Source organism: Mauremys mutica, chromosome 5 (assembly GCF_020497125.1).
Source record: "Mauremys mutica isolate MM-2020 ecotype Southern chromosome 5, ASM2049712v1, whole genome shotgun sequence".
NCBI classification, from domain to species: Eukaryota; Metazoa; Chordata; order Testudines; family Geoemydidae; genus Mauremys; species Mauremys mutica.
This window is the reverse complement of record NC_059076.1, coordinates 115325522-115339221: the sequence shown is the minus strand read 5'-3', so window position 1 is coordinate 115339221 and position 13700 is coordinate 115325522. Positions and strand designations below refer to the sequence as shown.

Sequence of the window (13700 nt, the reverse complement as noted above, 5' to 3'; positions counted from 1 at the left end):
GCCACCAGCCGTCCATGAAAAGGCTTCAGTGTAACGATTTCAGCTTCAAACCCCTTGTTTCGAAAACAGGACTGGAGTTCCGAGCGTGCTTTCATTTCCTGGCTGGGCTCTGCAAACCTTACCCCATCACACATTTTCATTAATAATGTATGCTTTGTCTGACCAGAGGGGCATCCGGCAAGAGCTTGCCACAGGACGTGTGTCCACACGCAGTATGTGACAGCCGCTTACAGCCCTTACAAGTTGTAAATACAAGGGTGCTCTACAACTGCAGGTAGCAGCTAATTGATCAGCGTCAGCCTGGTGTTTATTATTTTAGCAGCAGGAACAGAGGGACAACAGGAGAAATCTGCTGGGGATCCCTTCCCTCCTCCCAAATCTGAGCTCTTGCTGCCGAAGAGGCGAAGATATTTTCCCAGGCCCTACACGTGTGTGTATATTTAATAACAGACCTCATGGTAGGAGATAAGGAGAGTCATGCAAGAACCCCAACAAGAACTGGCCTCACTGCCACAATCCGCGCGTGGGAGTCCAGTAATCTGTAACCTACACCTTTGTAAATATCACTTCGCCCTCGTTTTTAAGGACAGTAGCCAGCGGCTAGATGGTTTAAATAATCATAAAACTATCTCACGGCGGAGCAGGGGAAGTTGTGATTAACACATTGCACAGCCGTAGGAGAGACCCCAGATAGTCCCAGGCCAAATACTTCACTGCCCAGGAAAGTAAGAGGTGGAATCGTGCTCACCCCGTGGGAAGGAGGCAGGCTACTCCTACACCATTCTGCAGCTGTCCTCTGTTGAAGGCAAGCAAGAGGCATTATTGGTGGGCTCCCAGTCTGCCACCCAGACAAGGAAGGGGCTTGTATCTTCATGGAAGCTGTGATGAAGTGGGACTGTTCTTAATGTTTCCTCTGAATACTGTGTGGGTGCCTCAGTTTCTGGCCGACACTCTGTCTCCTGGCAACTAATGGCCCGGCCCTTCCTCCCTGCCAGGGGATGCTAAAGGTGTGGGAGAACAAAGAGGTCAAGTGACCTCCTGGTCCAGGGAAGGAACTCAGCAGAGAAGGAGGGCCTGGAGGAGGTTTCAGTTTGGGGCTGGCTGGGAAGAGGCAGGGACCCCAAGACTGAGGTCTAAGCTCCTTGCCACCCAGAGGGACCTGGCCGAAGGGTCCTAGTTGTACCTACAAGCCCTGCTTGGGACTGTGTTTCTGTCCTCTAATAAACCTTCTGTTTTACTGGCTGGCTGAGAGTCCCTCGCGGGAAGGGGGGGTGCAGGGCCCCGATTCCCTCACACTCCCTGACAGAAGCCCACTGTGGCTAAAAAAATAATATCGCTATCTAATCTCTGCCTATGTTAAGATAATTGATCACATACATAGAGTCCTACCCCTGTGAGACATCACTGCAAGAAGGAAATAGTAGGAAGAGATCTTGAAAATTACTGCGGGTCTCTAGCCTTCTTTGGTGGGAGAAGTGAGAGGGTAGGTTCTAGCTAAGCAGCCCCGATTCCGGCTGGACAGCTTGCGCCCCCTTCAATCGGACCTCGGGGGTGGGAGGGGTAGTAGAGACTGCTGGTCACTAATTTCCTTCAGGATATGGGCTAAGTTTAGGTGCCCAGGGTGATCTGTTTAGATCTGAAATCACTAGACCGTTCTGGCACCACCGACCATACAGGACTCCCCCGTGAACTCCGATAGGCCTGATGAGAATTACCAGTCCCTAGCTGGCTTCGTTCCTCGCAGAGATCCCAAATGGTACCGGGTCTATACTCCGCCTCACTGTGGCCAACCGTGCCTCTGCCCCGAAGGCACTCTCTGTCAGGTCTGGAGCCAGCTTCATGCGCAGCTGAGGCAGCTGTGCTGGGGGGATATACTGAAGCATTGTGAGCTGCAATGGCTCTCGCTCTCTCTTCCAAAAATCGGACTTTAAAGGTGAGGTTTCTTTGCTTTCCTGTTACCTGGCCAAGCCGGAAACCTGGATGAAAGCAAATCGATGGAAGTTAAATTCAGACTGGATGCACCAGGTGCTGGTGCATAGGCGTGGATGCATCTGCCTACCCCTGCTGCTCCCTCACCCAGATCGTGCATTTGCCGTTTCCTTTTGGATCTTAACCACACCTAAGTTCAGTGACAGCAACGGTAAACAGAAGTGATTGTTTTCACTTCTGTGCTTAGCTAGCAGATTGCCTCCTTTCCTTGCTGAGCCTCACAAGAGTAACCTGCGTCTTTCTGGGGAGCCTATTACTATTGGTCTTACTTGAGCGCCTCTAATCGTACCCTTGCAAACCGAGTGAAAGCCTCAGCTAGTGCAGAATGCAGCGACCCATCTACTGCGTGGCGATTGCTGTGGAAAATATCACACCTGTGCTTCACAGGCTACTCATTTACTTCCAAGTGCCAATCAAGGTCCTGGCCGTGTTGATCTTGGAGACCAATTCTCCTCCCATGCTTCATCTCCACAATTGAGTTCGGTGGGACCCTGTGGCTGACAGTCTCCAGTTTGAATTATGAAGGCTGCCCGCACCATGAGGTGGAGAGCCCTTGCATCGGAATTAGCTGTCCCCCACCGGTCCAACCCTGTATACTTTTTGGTGAGCATCAGAGCACAAGGCGCAGTTCATCTCTACTTACTCAGGCTTCCGGGTGCCTGAGGGTGATTTTTTTTAAAGTGACGTTTTAAAAATGTGTATACGTGCTCCCAGCTAGTACAATAGATACACTTGTAGAAGATGTTTCCCTCAATTAATATAATTTAATAAAAAAATAAGGCGAGGTGAACCTGATAACTATCTGGTGGATATTTCTGATATGCAAATCAGCAGTGAAATGGTTAATAGTGTAAATAATAAGACTCGGTATTTATCTATTGCCTTACCTCTTCCAGGGTCTAACATCCCACGTCCCTTCGGGCTGTTACTGCAGGCTGGCTCCGTACCCAAGACTGTCCTGTAGCCGGAGGACTATCACCGATAACGGAGTGCCCTATTGCTCATAAGCTGCTTTAAAGCCACAAATGATTCTTACGTCCGCAATCATTAACAATTGCACCCTTTGCAATTAAAAAAATCACCCTAACATGACATTTTAGCTTGTCTACGCCAAATCCCGCAGATCTCCCAGCATCTGTGGATTGCTGTGCTCAAATACGCCTCTTTTGTGCCTGTTCAACACTTTGTTACATTGTTTATCTACAATTTTATGCAAAGGCTGCAAATAAATGGCGTCTGCTTCGAAAGACGTTGCAAATTGCCAGCCCCTTATGGGATGGTGTGTTTCTGGAATCCTAGGGAGCCAGCGGTCCTACAGTCCTCAGGCAACTTTCTCATTCAAGTGAACATGAGACGGGATTAATACAGACTTGTATTCTGCAGGTACAGCCACTGAAGCAGCTCTATTTCGTTAATCGAGCTTCGAAATGCAGATGTTTACTGCAGCGAGCCTTTGTGCTTGCGGTGCAATAGTGGTGAAATACCCTGACTTTACACAGTGCGTTTGAATGAGAAATACAACGGTGATTTCCAATCTGCAGGCTTCTTCAAGGAAGTGAAATCAAAGCCCCCTTTTTATTGTCCCTTGCTAGCAAACACACACACGTGTGTCTCCCTCGTCCCCTTTGAGCTGAAACGAAACCCTGACCCAAGGTTTGTTCCTTGCCTGCAAAAGCATTTCCCAGCCCACAAAAATCCCCTCCTTGTATTTAGTCGTTCGCCTGTCAACAGAGTGGCAGAGGCCACGTTACTGCCATTAACCTTTTCATCACCTTTGCTCCCAACAAATTCCTTATCACAGTTCACGTGGATTCCCTTGGAATAAGGGCAGGTGCGATCTCTTGTCCACGGGGTTTTCAACGCTCTATTAAGCACAGGCCCAGGGGCGTTGAGATGGGCGAGGCGGGGGACCGTGCCCAGGTCAGAGTAACAAGCAAGTGGAAGAACCGGACACAATGTGGTTGAAACAGTCTCCTTTAGACGGAGAGATTTAATTGTCAGTATTTTTTTCTTGTGACATTTTAGGCTGGAAGATCAGACTGACCTCTGTTTTGATTGCTTCTGCCTCTCTCTCTCTATGGGCATAGGGAAACGTGTCCATTTATGTAGGTGGATGTATATATAGAAAGATACACAAAGATAAATAAAATATTAGGTTATACAACAATTTGGTTTCTCGTCTCTTTAATTGTAGCCTTTTGTTTTTACTGATTTACGACTTTTTGTATATTTAAAACTCGTTTTCTGCCAACGCGTGGGTGGATATTTATTCACACTAATTATTGTACTGATTTGCAAGGTTTCCTGCTTTTGATATAAAAATCTCAACCAGGACACGTATTTCGGATTTAATCACTGAAACGTTGATGACAACAAGAAATGCATATTTTGAGATGAAGGGCTGATTTTTAGTGTCAAAATCCTACTCTGCCACAGCGGTGTAAATCCAGAGTAATTCTATTTACTTCAGTGAAGTTACGCTGGATTTATAGCGGATTTTTCCCCTCTAAGGGAAAATAAAAATCAGATAATTGTTTCTACATAAAATGTAAATCATTACTTTAAAAAGCGGCGGCGGGGGGGGTTATTTTAAGAATGATCAGTTTCATATTATTCGGGTTTAAAACACATGTACTGTTTCTTAAATATCAGGTTTTATCAAAGACAAGAGAAAAATTTTAGTGTTTTAATATTCGATAGCTGGATGTAAAAAATAAAAATAAAAGCCAAAACGTCAGAATAATTTCATATAGATCATCCTCGATATTTTTTACCTTTAGTACACACACAATCTACACTTTCATTTTACATTTTCCTGCAGCACTATATGGATTAAAAATCAATAAAAACCACATTGAATTATAATCAAAAGAAAGCTTCAACATAACCCTTTTCCTTCACAACAACTACAAAAAACCCTAGAAACCCAAACACATCCTTCAAATCTCTACCCAAGAGCTGAGGCCAGATCTCCTCTGGTGTAAATGATCATCACTCCTTTGAAGTCAATGGCGCTCTGACAATTTACACCAGTTGAGACGGTCTAAATTAGCGTTAGTAAGCAAAGGTGGCTGCAGGAAGAGAAAATCTTGCGCCTTAATGCGTGCAAAAGCTGCAGCAGTGAAAAGAAAATCGGAAACAAATGTTCAAACGTGTGTTGAGAGGGACGATGGGTTATCGGGAACTTTAAAGGGGCAGAGAGGGGCCCCGCACTTGCAACCCCAAAGTCCCATTCATTTTCACGAGCGTTTCGCCTGAGAAAATACTTTAGGTCTAAGGAATTACGTTTCATTTCTCTCCCCCCGCAACATAATCGAAATAAAACAACCCCCACCTCCTCGTTTCCAAGTCGCTCCCTCACCAGACCCTGCTGGAGTTTCTGAACGTTTTCCTTGCAGGAGTAATATTTGAACATTGACCACGAGAAATCTACAAACTAGATCTCGTGAAAACTGATATTTACAAGGAAGAACAAAACTCTCCCTAACTCCACTTGCCAAGGCAAACTACTCCCTGGGGTTACGAAAGATACCTCAGCGCAGGGAGGCCGCTGGGGTGGGCGGTGGATTTCCAGGTCTCTCCTCCCACCGAGGAAATCGCTGCTAGAGAAATCCAGCTTTTCACTACCATGCAGAGGGAATGGAGAGGTTGGCCTTCCCTGAATAATTTAAAGGAGGAAGATGAATCTCTGAGTATGCAGATCTATGTATATTCAGTGGGTGGGGCATATTCCATAGATGGGTGCACATAAACCCAATCCTTAGACGCTTAATTTTGGAGCCTTTGTGGAGTATAATAACCACCAAGAAAAAAAGGTTCATTGGCAAAGTAGCTTTAGGGATTCAGGGGGAGGAGAAAGCATTGAGACATGGCCCAAGTCACGCACGCGTCCAGAAGCACAAATATATTAGGTTGCGTTTAGGTCTGCTTGCAAAATCGGTTTCACTACTTCGGTTCTTTTGAGCGATTCTTTTTTGTGCGAATCATTCGAAAGTGCCTCCAATCAGCCCGGAAAGGAAAGTACTGTAACAAAAGAGGGCAGGGAAAAGTGATGAGATCTTGGCAATTATCGCCCATTGTCATGGGCCCGTGTCCAAGTGTCTCCACCATGAAAAGGACTTCACGGCATGAAACAATAAAGCGCAGCTCTCTTGAATTCGGTCCCGGACACTAATAGGAATCTGGACGGAATTATTGGACGTAAAGACGCTTAATTTACGCGTGATACTCTAAAAAGCCATGAGCCTTAGCTGGAAAGTACAGAGTCATCGGCACACACACAACTCACGCAGCCACAAATTCTCCCCCCAGTGTTTTTCCCTGGTGTACAATTCCAGAGGAAATAAAACACTAGGAGGATCATGCTGCCACAGCATTTTGTAGTCTTTATAGATTTGTTTCAGGAACTTTTAGGGGATCAGTTCAAAGGAGGGAGGCTGCCCCAAGTGGCTATTTCATTTTTATATGGATTTCGTAGTTTAATTAAGAACTGCAACTTTGGAAGGCGATTCTCCGCCTACCCGATCCAGTTTTGCAGCTTTAAGCGTCGTGTGAAGTAGGACCCCTGGCTATGCACAGCGTGCTAGGGTTATTAGGTAAGCACTGCGCACAGGAATGAGAGAGTGGAAAATACATACACTTGGAATAACGATTTTGCCACTCCGTGGTTTGAAATTATTAAATAGGCTGCCGACGACTTGCTCCATACAATCCCCACAAGAGCCAGCACCAACAAATATGGCCTCGACGTCCGAAGGATTCACTATTGCTAGCAACAACAACAAAAAAGTTAAAAATAATAATCAAAAATAAAAGAAAGCAAAGCTGCCCACCCACGCACATTCCTCCAGAGCGGATTGTGGATTGTTAATCGATCCAGTGCACAAAACCCTTACTCCTCAAGTCCTTTCTAAAGCAAAGTGTACGCTCTGGATAAATGGCACTTTAAGGGTGTACTGTGTAAAGTCAAATTGTACTCGTCCAATCAAATACTTCGGAATTTATCTTTTTAGCCTATAATTATAGCGAGTATTCTGACTTCACTGCATCCTAAATGTAATTTAACTAGACATAAAATATTCAACCTCTTTCTCAGAAGGAAAAGAGACCTAGTACTGTTCTGAATATATTTGATCAAATATATGTCAATACCTCTAACATCAATGGTCCGCAGATTCACCCAAAATGTATTGATCTAAACTGTCTTCCGCTAGGGAAATGAAACAATAAGTACTGCCAGTGTAGGAGAGGAGAGGAGATACTTTCTAAACGAAAAATATCTGTGCGTATTTAGAATTCTACGCAAAACGTAGAAAGGACACAATGGACATAACTATGTGTTAAACTAAAGTTTATAAATTAAAAAAGTACAGCGGATAGCTTACAAACATTCACAATTCATTTAAAGTAAATAATCTAGTTGAGTGCACAGTGCCATTAAAAGAGGAAAAAGTCACGAATTACCTTGTAAGAAAGAGACTGTTATATAACTGAAGTAGATCACAAACCCACATGATAGGTTTGCTGACGAATTTAAAGAAGGAAAACGAAAAGGCACTGAATGGTACTAATTTTCCCCATTACGTCCATTTTTAAAAAGCCTGACTAGAAATATTCACATTGAATATAAAAACAACAACAATAACTTTAGTACAACTGGAAAGTGCTAAAAACTCGATACTTCTCCGCCCCCAACCCCCACCAAGGAAAGCTCCCAGGGAGAAAAGAGGTCTGGGCTTTTTGATGCAGGGCTCACCCTTTTGTGACACATCTGTCCTTTGCCATGGACCATGAAGAACAGGAATAACATGGGCAACAAAGAGCACGGAGGATTTGAAAGAGGTTCCTTACATTCAGCACCATAAAAGGCACACACGGTTTGCAATAATTTGGAAGACCAAGGACTCCAAACAACAGAGAAAAATAATCTTCCTTTCAGTCCATGGGGGAGTCCTTGATCTCCTGTTCTGATCTGGGTTTCTTTTTCCTTTCTCTCACACCAGATTCGGGTCTCTATCAATCCGGAGCAAGAAAATCAGAACAAAAAACAAACAAGCAAGTCTACAGGGAATAGAGTGACAACATGGATACCATGAACTAGTGGTGCCGAATTACAAAAGTCCTCGGCTTGGGGTGGGTGGGAGGATTTGCAAAAGTTACAACTTGGACAGGAGAGGGAGGGGAAATTACCCAAATAACAATAATAAAAATAATCAAATAAAATAATAATAATAAATACTGTCCGGTGCATACAGTCCTGCAGCTGGAGCTCGGGGCTGCTTTGGGTCTGAGAGGGCTGGGGCTGGTCAGTCTCATTGAGTCCCCGCGGCTGCGGTGCAGGCGGACAGGGCCCACCCGGGCAGGCAGTAGTAGGGGTAGTAGTAGGAAGGCTGCAGGGAAAGCAGCGAGGGCGGCCTCAGCATCTCTCCGGGGTGATACTGTCTCTGATCGTCCCGCACCAGCACTTTCACCGCCACTTTCTTGGCGGCCGGGGCCGAGGCCAGCAGGTCCGCGGCCATCTGGCGCCGCTTGGTCTTGTAGCGGCGGTTCTGGAACCAGATCTTCACCTGGGTCTCGGTGAGCTTGAGCGAGGCGGCCAGGTCGGCTCGCTCCGGGCCCGAGAGGTAGCGCTGGTGGTTGAAGCGCCGCTCCAGCTCGAAGACCTGCGCGTGGGAAAAGGCCGCCCGCGAGCGCTTCTTCCGCGGCTTGGGGGCCGCCTGCTCCTCCTCCCCGGCCAGCAGCTTCTCGCACTTGCTGCCGCCGCCGTCCTCCTCCTCCGGCGGGCTGCGATCTGCGGGGGAGAGCAACGGCCGCGAGATCAGAGACAGGCCAGGCTGCGCCGGAGCAGGTCACGGACCCAAACCCAGGCACAGTGGGGCGAGGGGAGATCGTCATCCCCCCTCCCCGCAATGCGGCCTCCTAGGCACCGCTCCGAGGGCAGGCCTAGGCCCCCAGCGGCCAGGTTCACGGGGAAGGTCACACAAACCCAGCCAGGCACAGCTCAGGGGTAGGCCGCACCGCACCCCCAAACCCAGCCAGGCACAGCTCAGGGGCAGGGCCGCACCGCACCCCCAAACCCCAGCCAGGCACAGCTCAGGGGCAGGGCCGCACCGCACCCCCAAAACCCAGCCAGGCACAGCTCAGGGGCAGGGCCGCACCGCACCCCCAAAACCCAGCCAGGCACAGCTCAGGGGCAGGGCCGCACCGCACCCCCAAAACCCAGCCAGGCACAGCTCAGGGGCAGGGCCGCACCGCACCCCCAAACCCCAGCCAGGCACAGCTCAGGGGCAGGGCCGCACCGCACCCCCAAAACCCAGCCAGGCACAGCTCAGGGGCAGGGCCGCACCGCACCCCCAAAACCCAGCCAGGCACAGCTCAGGGGTAGGCCGCACTGCACCCCCCAGCCGGGGAACAGGTTAGCATATGTCCCTGTCCCACGGGGGTCACGGGCTGGCCCAGCTCCTCCCACCATCACTGAGGCAGAGCTCCGGGGGCTCCTAGGACATTTCGCACACTCGGCTTTGCACACCTCTCATTCATAAGGAAGGAGCGCTTGCAGGGAAGCTAGTGATCGGTAATGAGGGATTATTAGTGGGATGGCTTTTATCTTTTGGGAGCACATCGGAGAGCGCAGCAAACGCTCTGAATCGCTGGGCAAGAGACGTGACTGCTTGTGCTGAGCTTGCTTTCCCCTGTGGTTTTGCATTTCTCTGCTTTCATTGCACTGTTCTGCCTGTGTCATCTGGACTTGTCTGGCACCCAGGGGCGAGGGGATGGCTCCCTTCTTTGCCATCATTATTATTTGTTGTCAATTGCCTGGCCTATCCCTTTAAACACAAATAAATCCCCGGTGGAAAAGGCGCCTCTGACCCAAGGCCTGTGGGAGTAAAAAGACAGCTAGAAAATATTTCACTTCTCACAAGCCGCAGGGAGGCCGCCAAGCCGCCGGCAGGGAGTGTGACCCCAAATGCAAGGCCCGGGGCGTTCTATTTCCTTTAGCACAAAGTAAAATTGTGAGCCCCACATCGCTGCTGTTAGCCCCGACATAAGGACCCAAGGCTTAGGCAGGGGAATATACCTCACCAAGAGCCCGCGGAATGTGTTCACTGCTCTTCTTCCCCCCACACTAGTTCTTTTCTTAGCAAAGTTATGGTCTTGGTAAACTTCTCACCATGCCCAGTCAAGTGAATCTTTGTAGCAACTTGTTGTCTGAAGAGCACTTCCAGAATACAAAGCTGGTGGCCGGTGGATGGTTATTGTGACTGATCTATTTAGCTGTCCCATTCACACACAGGGTCTGTACCTCTCTACCACGGGCTTTCTCCCCCCCCTACCCCCCATCTCTATTCTGATTCTCCTTCCTTGTGAGATGCCCCAGCTACAACCACTAGCCAGCGCCCGCCCCGGGAGAGCTCCGGAGAGACCGATTCTCCTTCGCCGGGAGGCATAAGGCACAAGAGAGCCCGGCAGCAATCACACACCATGCCGCACCAGGGCAGGGCACGCTGGGCGCGGCCACCATCAGGAGCTGGGGACTGGAGGGCGCAGAGAGCTCTGGACCAGGCATCAGGGTCCTGGGCATCGCCAGTGTCCGGGGCACCTGGGCACACAGGGAAACCAGTGTCCAAGGTCTCAGAGGGCTGATCGCAAACCCCAGGGGACCGGGAGTCCCCGCTCTCTAAGGCACATGAAGCTCAGCTGCCGGCACTGGGGGGCCCACCAGGGCTCCCCCCGCAGGGCCCTCCTCGGCCCATGCCCTCTGCACCGACTCTCCCCACACGAGCGTACCTGAAACGTTGGCCGACATCTCGCTGTCACTGAGGCCCGGGGGCTCGTCCTCCTGATCCCGGGGCTGAGCCTCCCGCGCAGGCCGCCCCCGACCAGGGGCCTCTCTGGAGCGAGCGCTGCTGCCGGGCGGCCCCTGCTGCACCCCGGTGCCCTCCTCCTCCGAGCGCCTCTCGGCCTCGTGGTCATCGCTGAGCGCCGAGTCCGAATCCCAGCCCGCCGGGGCTCCCATCGTCCTCCCCGCCGCCGCCGCCGCCGCCGGCGCAGCCCGGGCGCAGGCCGGGGACCGCAGCAAAGCCTCGCCCGCCTCCGCCTTCTCGCCGAACAGCCTCCAGCAGCAAGCGGGCGCGGTGGGGGTGGCCGGCGGCGGCCGCCCGGCCGAGTGCTGGGCGCGCTCCTCCTTCTTGTTGAGGATGGCCTGGATGGAGAAAGGCGTCAAGGCGTTACCGCTGCGGACAGCCATCGGCCCCGGGGCCGCCGCGGGGGGAGCGGGCACAGAGACACCCAAGCGAGAGCTGCCGCCGAAGCGCCCCGCTGCACCAGCGCCTGCCCTGGCACCGGCGCCAGATCCAGTCTCCGCCCAGATCCCGCTCCTTCAGCTGGGAGACTTCATCGCCGCCCCCGGCTGCAGCCCCGGCTCCCCGGCTCGGAGAGAGCGAGCGGCGGTGGGGAGCTGGGGAGGCTTTAATACGCCGTTCCCATGCAGCCCTCCCATAAGAGCCTGGGGGGCTGCCTGGCCTGGGGGCTGCTTCTGAGCCTCCCTCGCTCCCTGTGCCCTGCAGCAGCGGGGGCCCTCGCGGCGGCGCCGGACTTTCCCCCGCCTCTAGCTGTTCCTTTGCTCTTCCCTTCTCCTTTTTCTCCCAGCCCCGGTGTCATGCCTCACCTATGAGTGACAGCCCCGACCCCGAGCCTTCCCATTGGGCAGCGCTCCGCGCAGGGGTGGGAGTTGATTGGCGCGCCACAGCTGGAAGCTGTTGATCTTCGGACAGGACTGGGCGAGCAGAAGGGAGTCGGACGTGGGCTTAGTTAACCCCTTCCTCTCTGGGGTGGGGGCTGCATGCCCATGTCACGGGCGCCCTTCAAGCCTGGAGCGATCCATCCGCTACGAATAGACCTTCTGTACCCTAACCCAAGGGGTTTACAGAAATGTATTAGCCCTTCAACTTTTCATTCTAAACGTGTGCTGGTTCAAAGACATTGCCACGGGTTTCCATTTATAATGTACACGGTCCTCTCACTTTCTATATTATGGTTTAACCCACCCCAAACAAATGCTTCCGTTCCTTGTGAAAAACCGTGTACTTAATCCGAATCATTAGCTCTCAGAGTTTCGGGGGTGCTTTCCCCTCCTCCTCGGTGTTGGTTAAATTGGGAAATCGATGTAGTGACCCACTTGTAAAATATGGTTTAATTAAAGTTGAAACAGTCAATGGAAACGTAAACAGTGTTCCAAATTAGGAAACCTTTTGAAATACGGCTCTCTAGGAAGAGTCTTTAACATTATTTATTTCATAGTCTGTTAGGGACTGTAAAACTGCGCCTGAATTAAAGCTGCGTATGCTATTTAGCTTTATATTGTGGAGAAAAACGTTCAGACTTTGGGCTGCTTGCTTTATAGGGACCATTCAAAATTTCTTCAACAATTTCATAAAACAGGGGTGTTATTTTTTCTATTATTTTAGTTATTTACAATGTGATGCTTTTATATCAATGATTATTAATCTAATGGGACCTTTAAAGTCATTTTTTGTTACTGCGATTAAAAACGTTCTTACTTCTAAATCGCTATTTGACGGAAAGAAAATAAATCGAAATAACAGGAACATTTTGGAAACTATGGACTCAACACGTATCTTATAAATGTTACTTATTTAAACATATACAACAAATGTGTCTCAAGTATCGTGTTTTATTTTCCCCATTTAAAACAGTGTCGCTCTAATAAAATATCGAAAAATCCCGACTGGCGTATTAATAAGGTGAATGAAAACTATAATCTCAGTGCTCCAGTTTTGAGTTTTGGGCTTGGTGATGAGGGCCAATACAATGAAAAATATAATCTCAAGATTTTTCGTTACGGAACTGGCGGTTTTTATCGTGTAATAAATACACACGATTTTACTGCCTGGAACAGAACCTCGCCTCTTTTATAAACCTATCTAAACCTCCAGCGTTTTTTATTTTGTTGCCCGCAGCAGCGTCGTTTTACACTCGACCAAGAAACCGATTGATTGTGAACGATTCTCGTTCAAAATATTTCCCAAAACTTCAGTATTTCCGCCAAAAAAATACCCGCTTTGCCCTGCGCAGTAAAGAAACCAAAAAGCGCCTTTGATATGACGAATGAGGGTCTGATTAAAGCTTGGGAACAAATAAAGCCACTTTAAATATTATTTGGGCTCCCTCTTCTCGTGTTCCCATGAGCTCCTGGGTAGTTATCAGTTCTGGCACGTAGTGTCTAGGTGCATGGGTTCGCGCCATAGACGTGCGAAGGAAACAGGGGGGTGGGGGAGATGGAGAGTGTAACAGACATATAGGAAGTATATGAGGGAGTATGTGTGACATATGCAGCCCACGACACCTTTAAGTGACTATCAGTAAACATGCAGGGAGCGTCTGGGTGCTGTGCCGCGTGTTTATAAGGGCCATGCCGGGAGCTTTCGGGGTACAGGACCGATTAACAGCGGCTGGGAGTGTGGGGTACGCGCGTGGCTGTAGGGGAGACACACGCACACGCTGGGAGTTTTGAGGCACAGCCTGAGTAACAGATGCAGGCACTTGGCGTAGGTGACCGGGGCTGGGGCTGGTGTGTGTGTGTGTGTGTGACAGAAACACGCGAGGCGCTTTCGAGGCGCAGAGCGGCGCGCTGGGGGCAGGGGCCCCGCGTGTCCAGACGCGGGCGGGGAGCGGGGCCGGCGCCCTCGGGG

The 13700-nt window shown here is 50.0% G+C and overlaps 1 protein-coding gene across 1 annotated transcript; it reads right to left on the bottom strand.

Annotated features, from left to right (window-relative positions):
* Window positions 1–7374: 7374 nt before the first annotated feature.
* NKX3-2 (NK3 homeobox 2) lies at window positions 7375–11613 on the bottom strand. Its single transcript, XM_045019413.1, has 2 exons — window positions 10777–11613; window positions 7375–8779 (listed from the first exon to the last, which is right to left on the bottom strand). The coding sequence occupies exons 1-2, from the start codon at window positions 11234–11236 to the stop codon at window positions 8301–8303; spliced, it is 939 nt and encodes a 312-aa protein (XP_044875348.1). The 5' UTR covers window positions 11237–11613; the 3' UTR covers window positions 7375–8300.
* Window positions 11614–13700: the final 2087 nt, after the last annotated feature.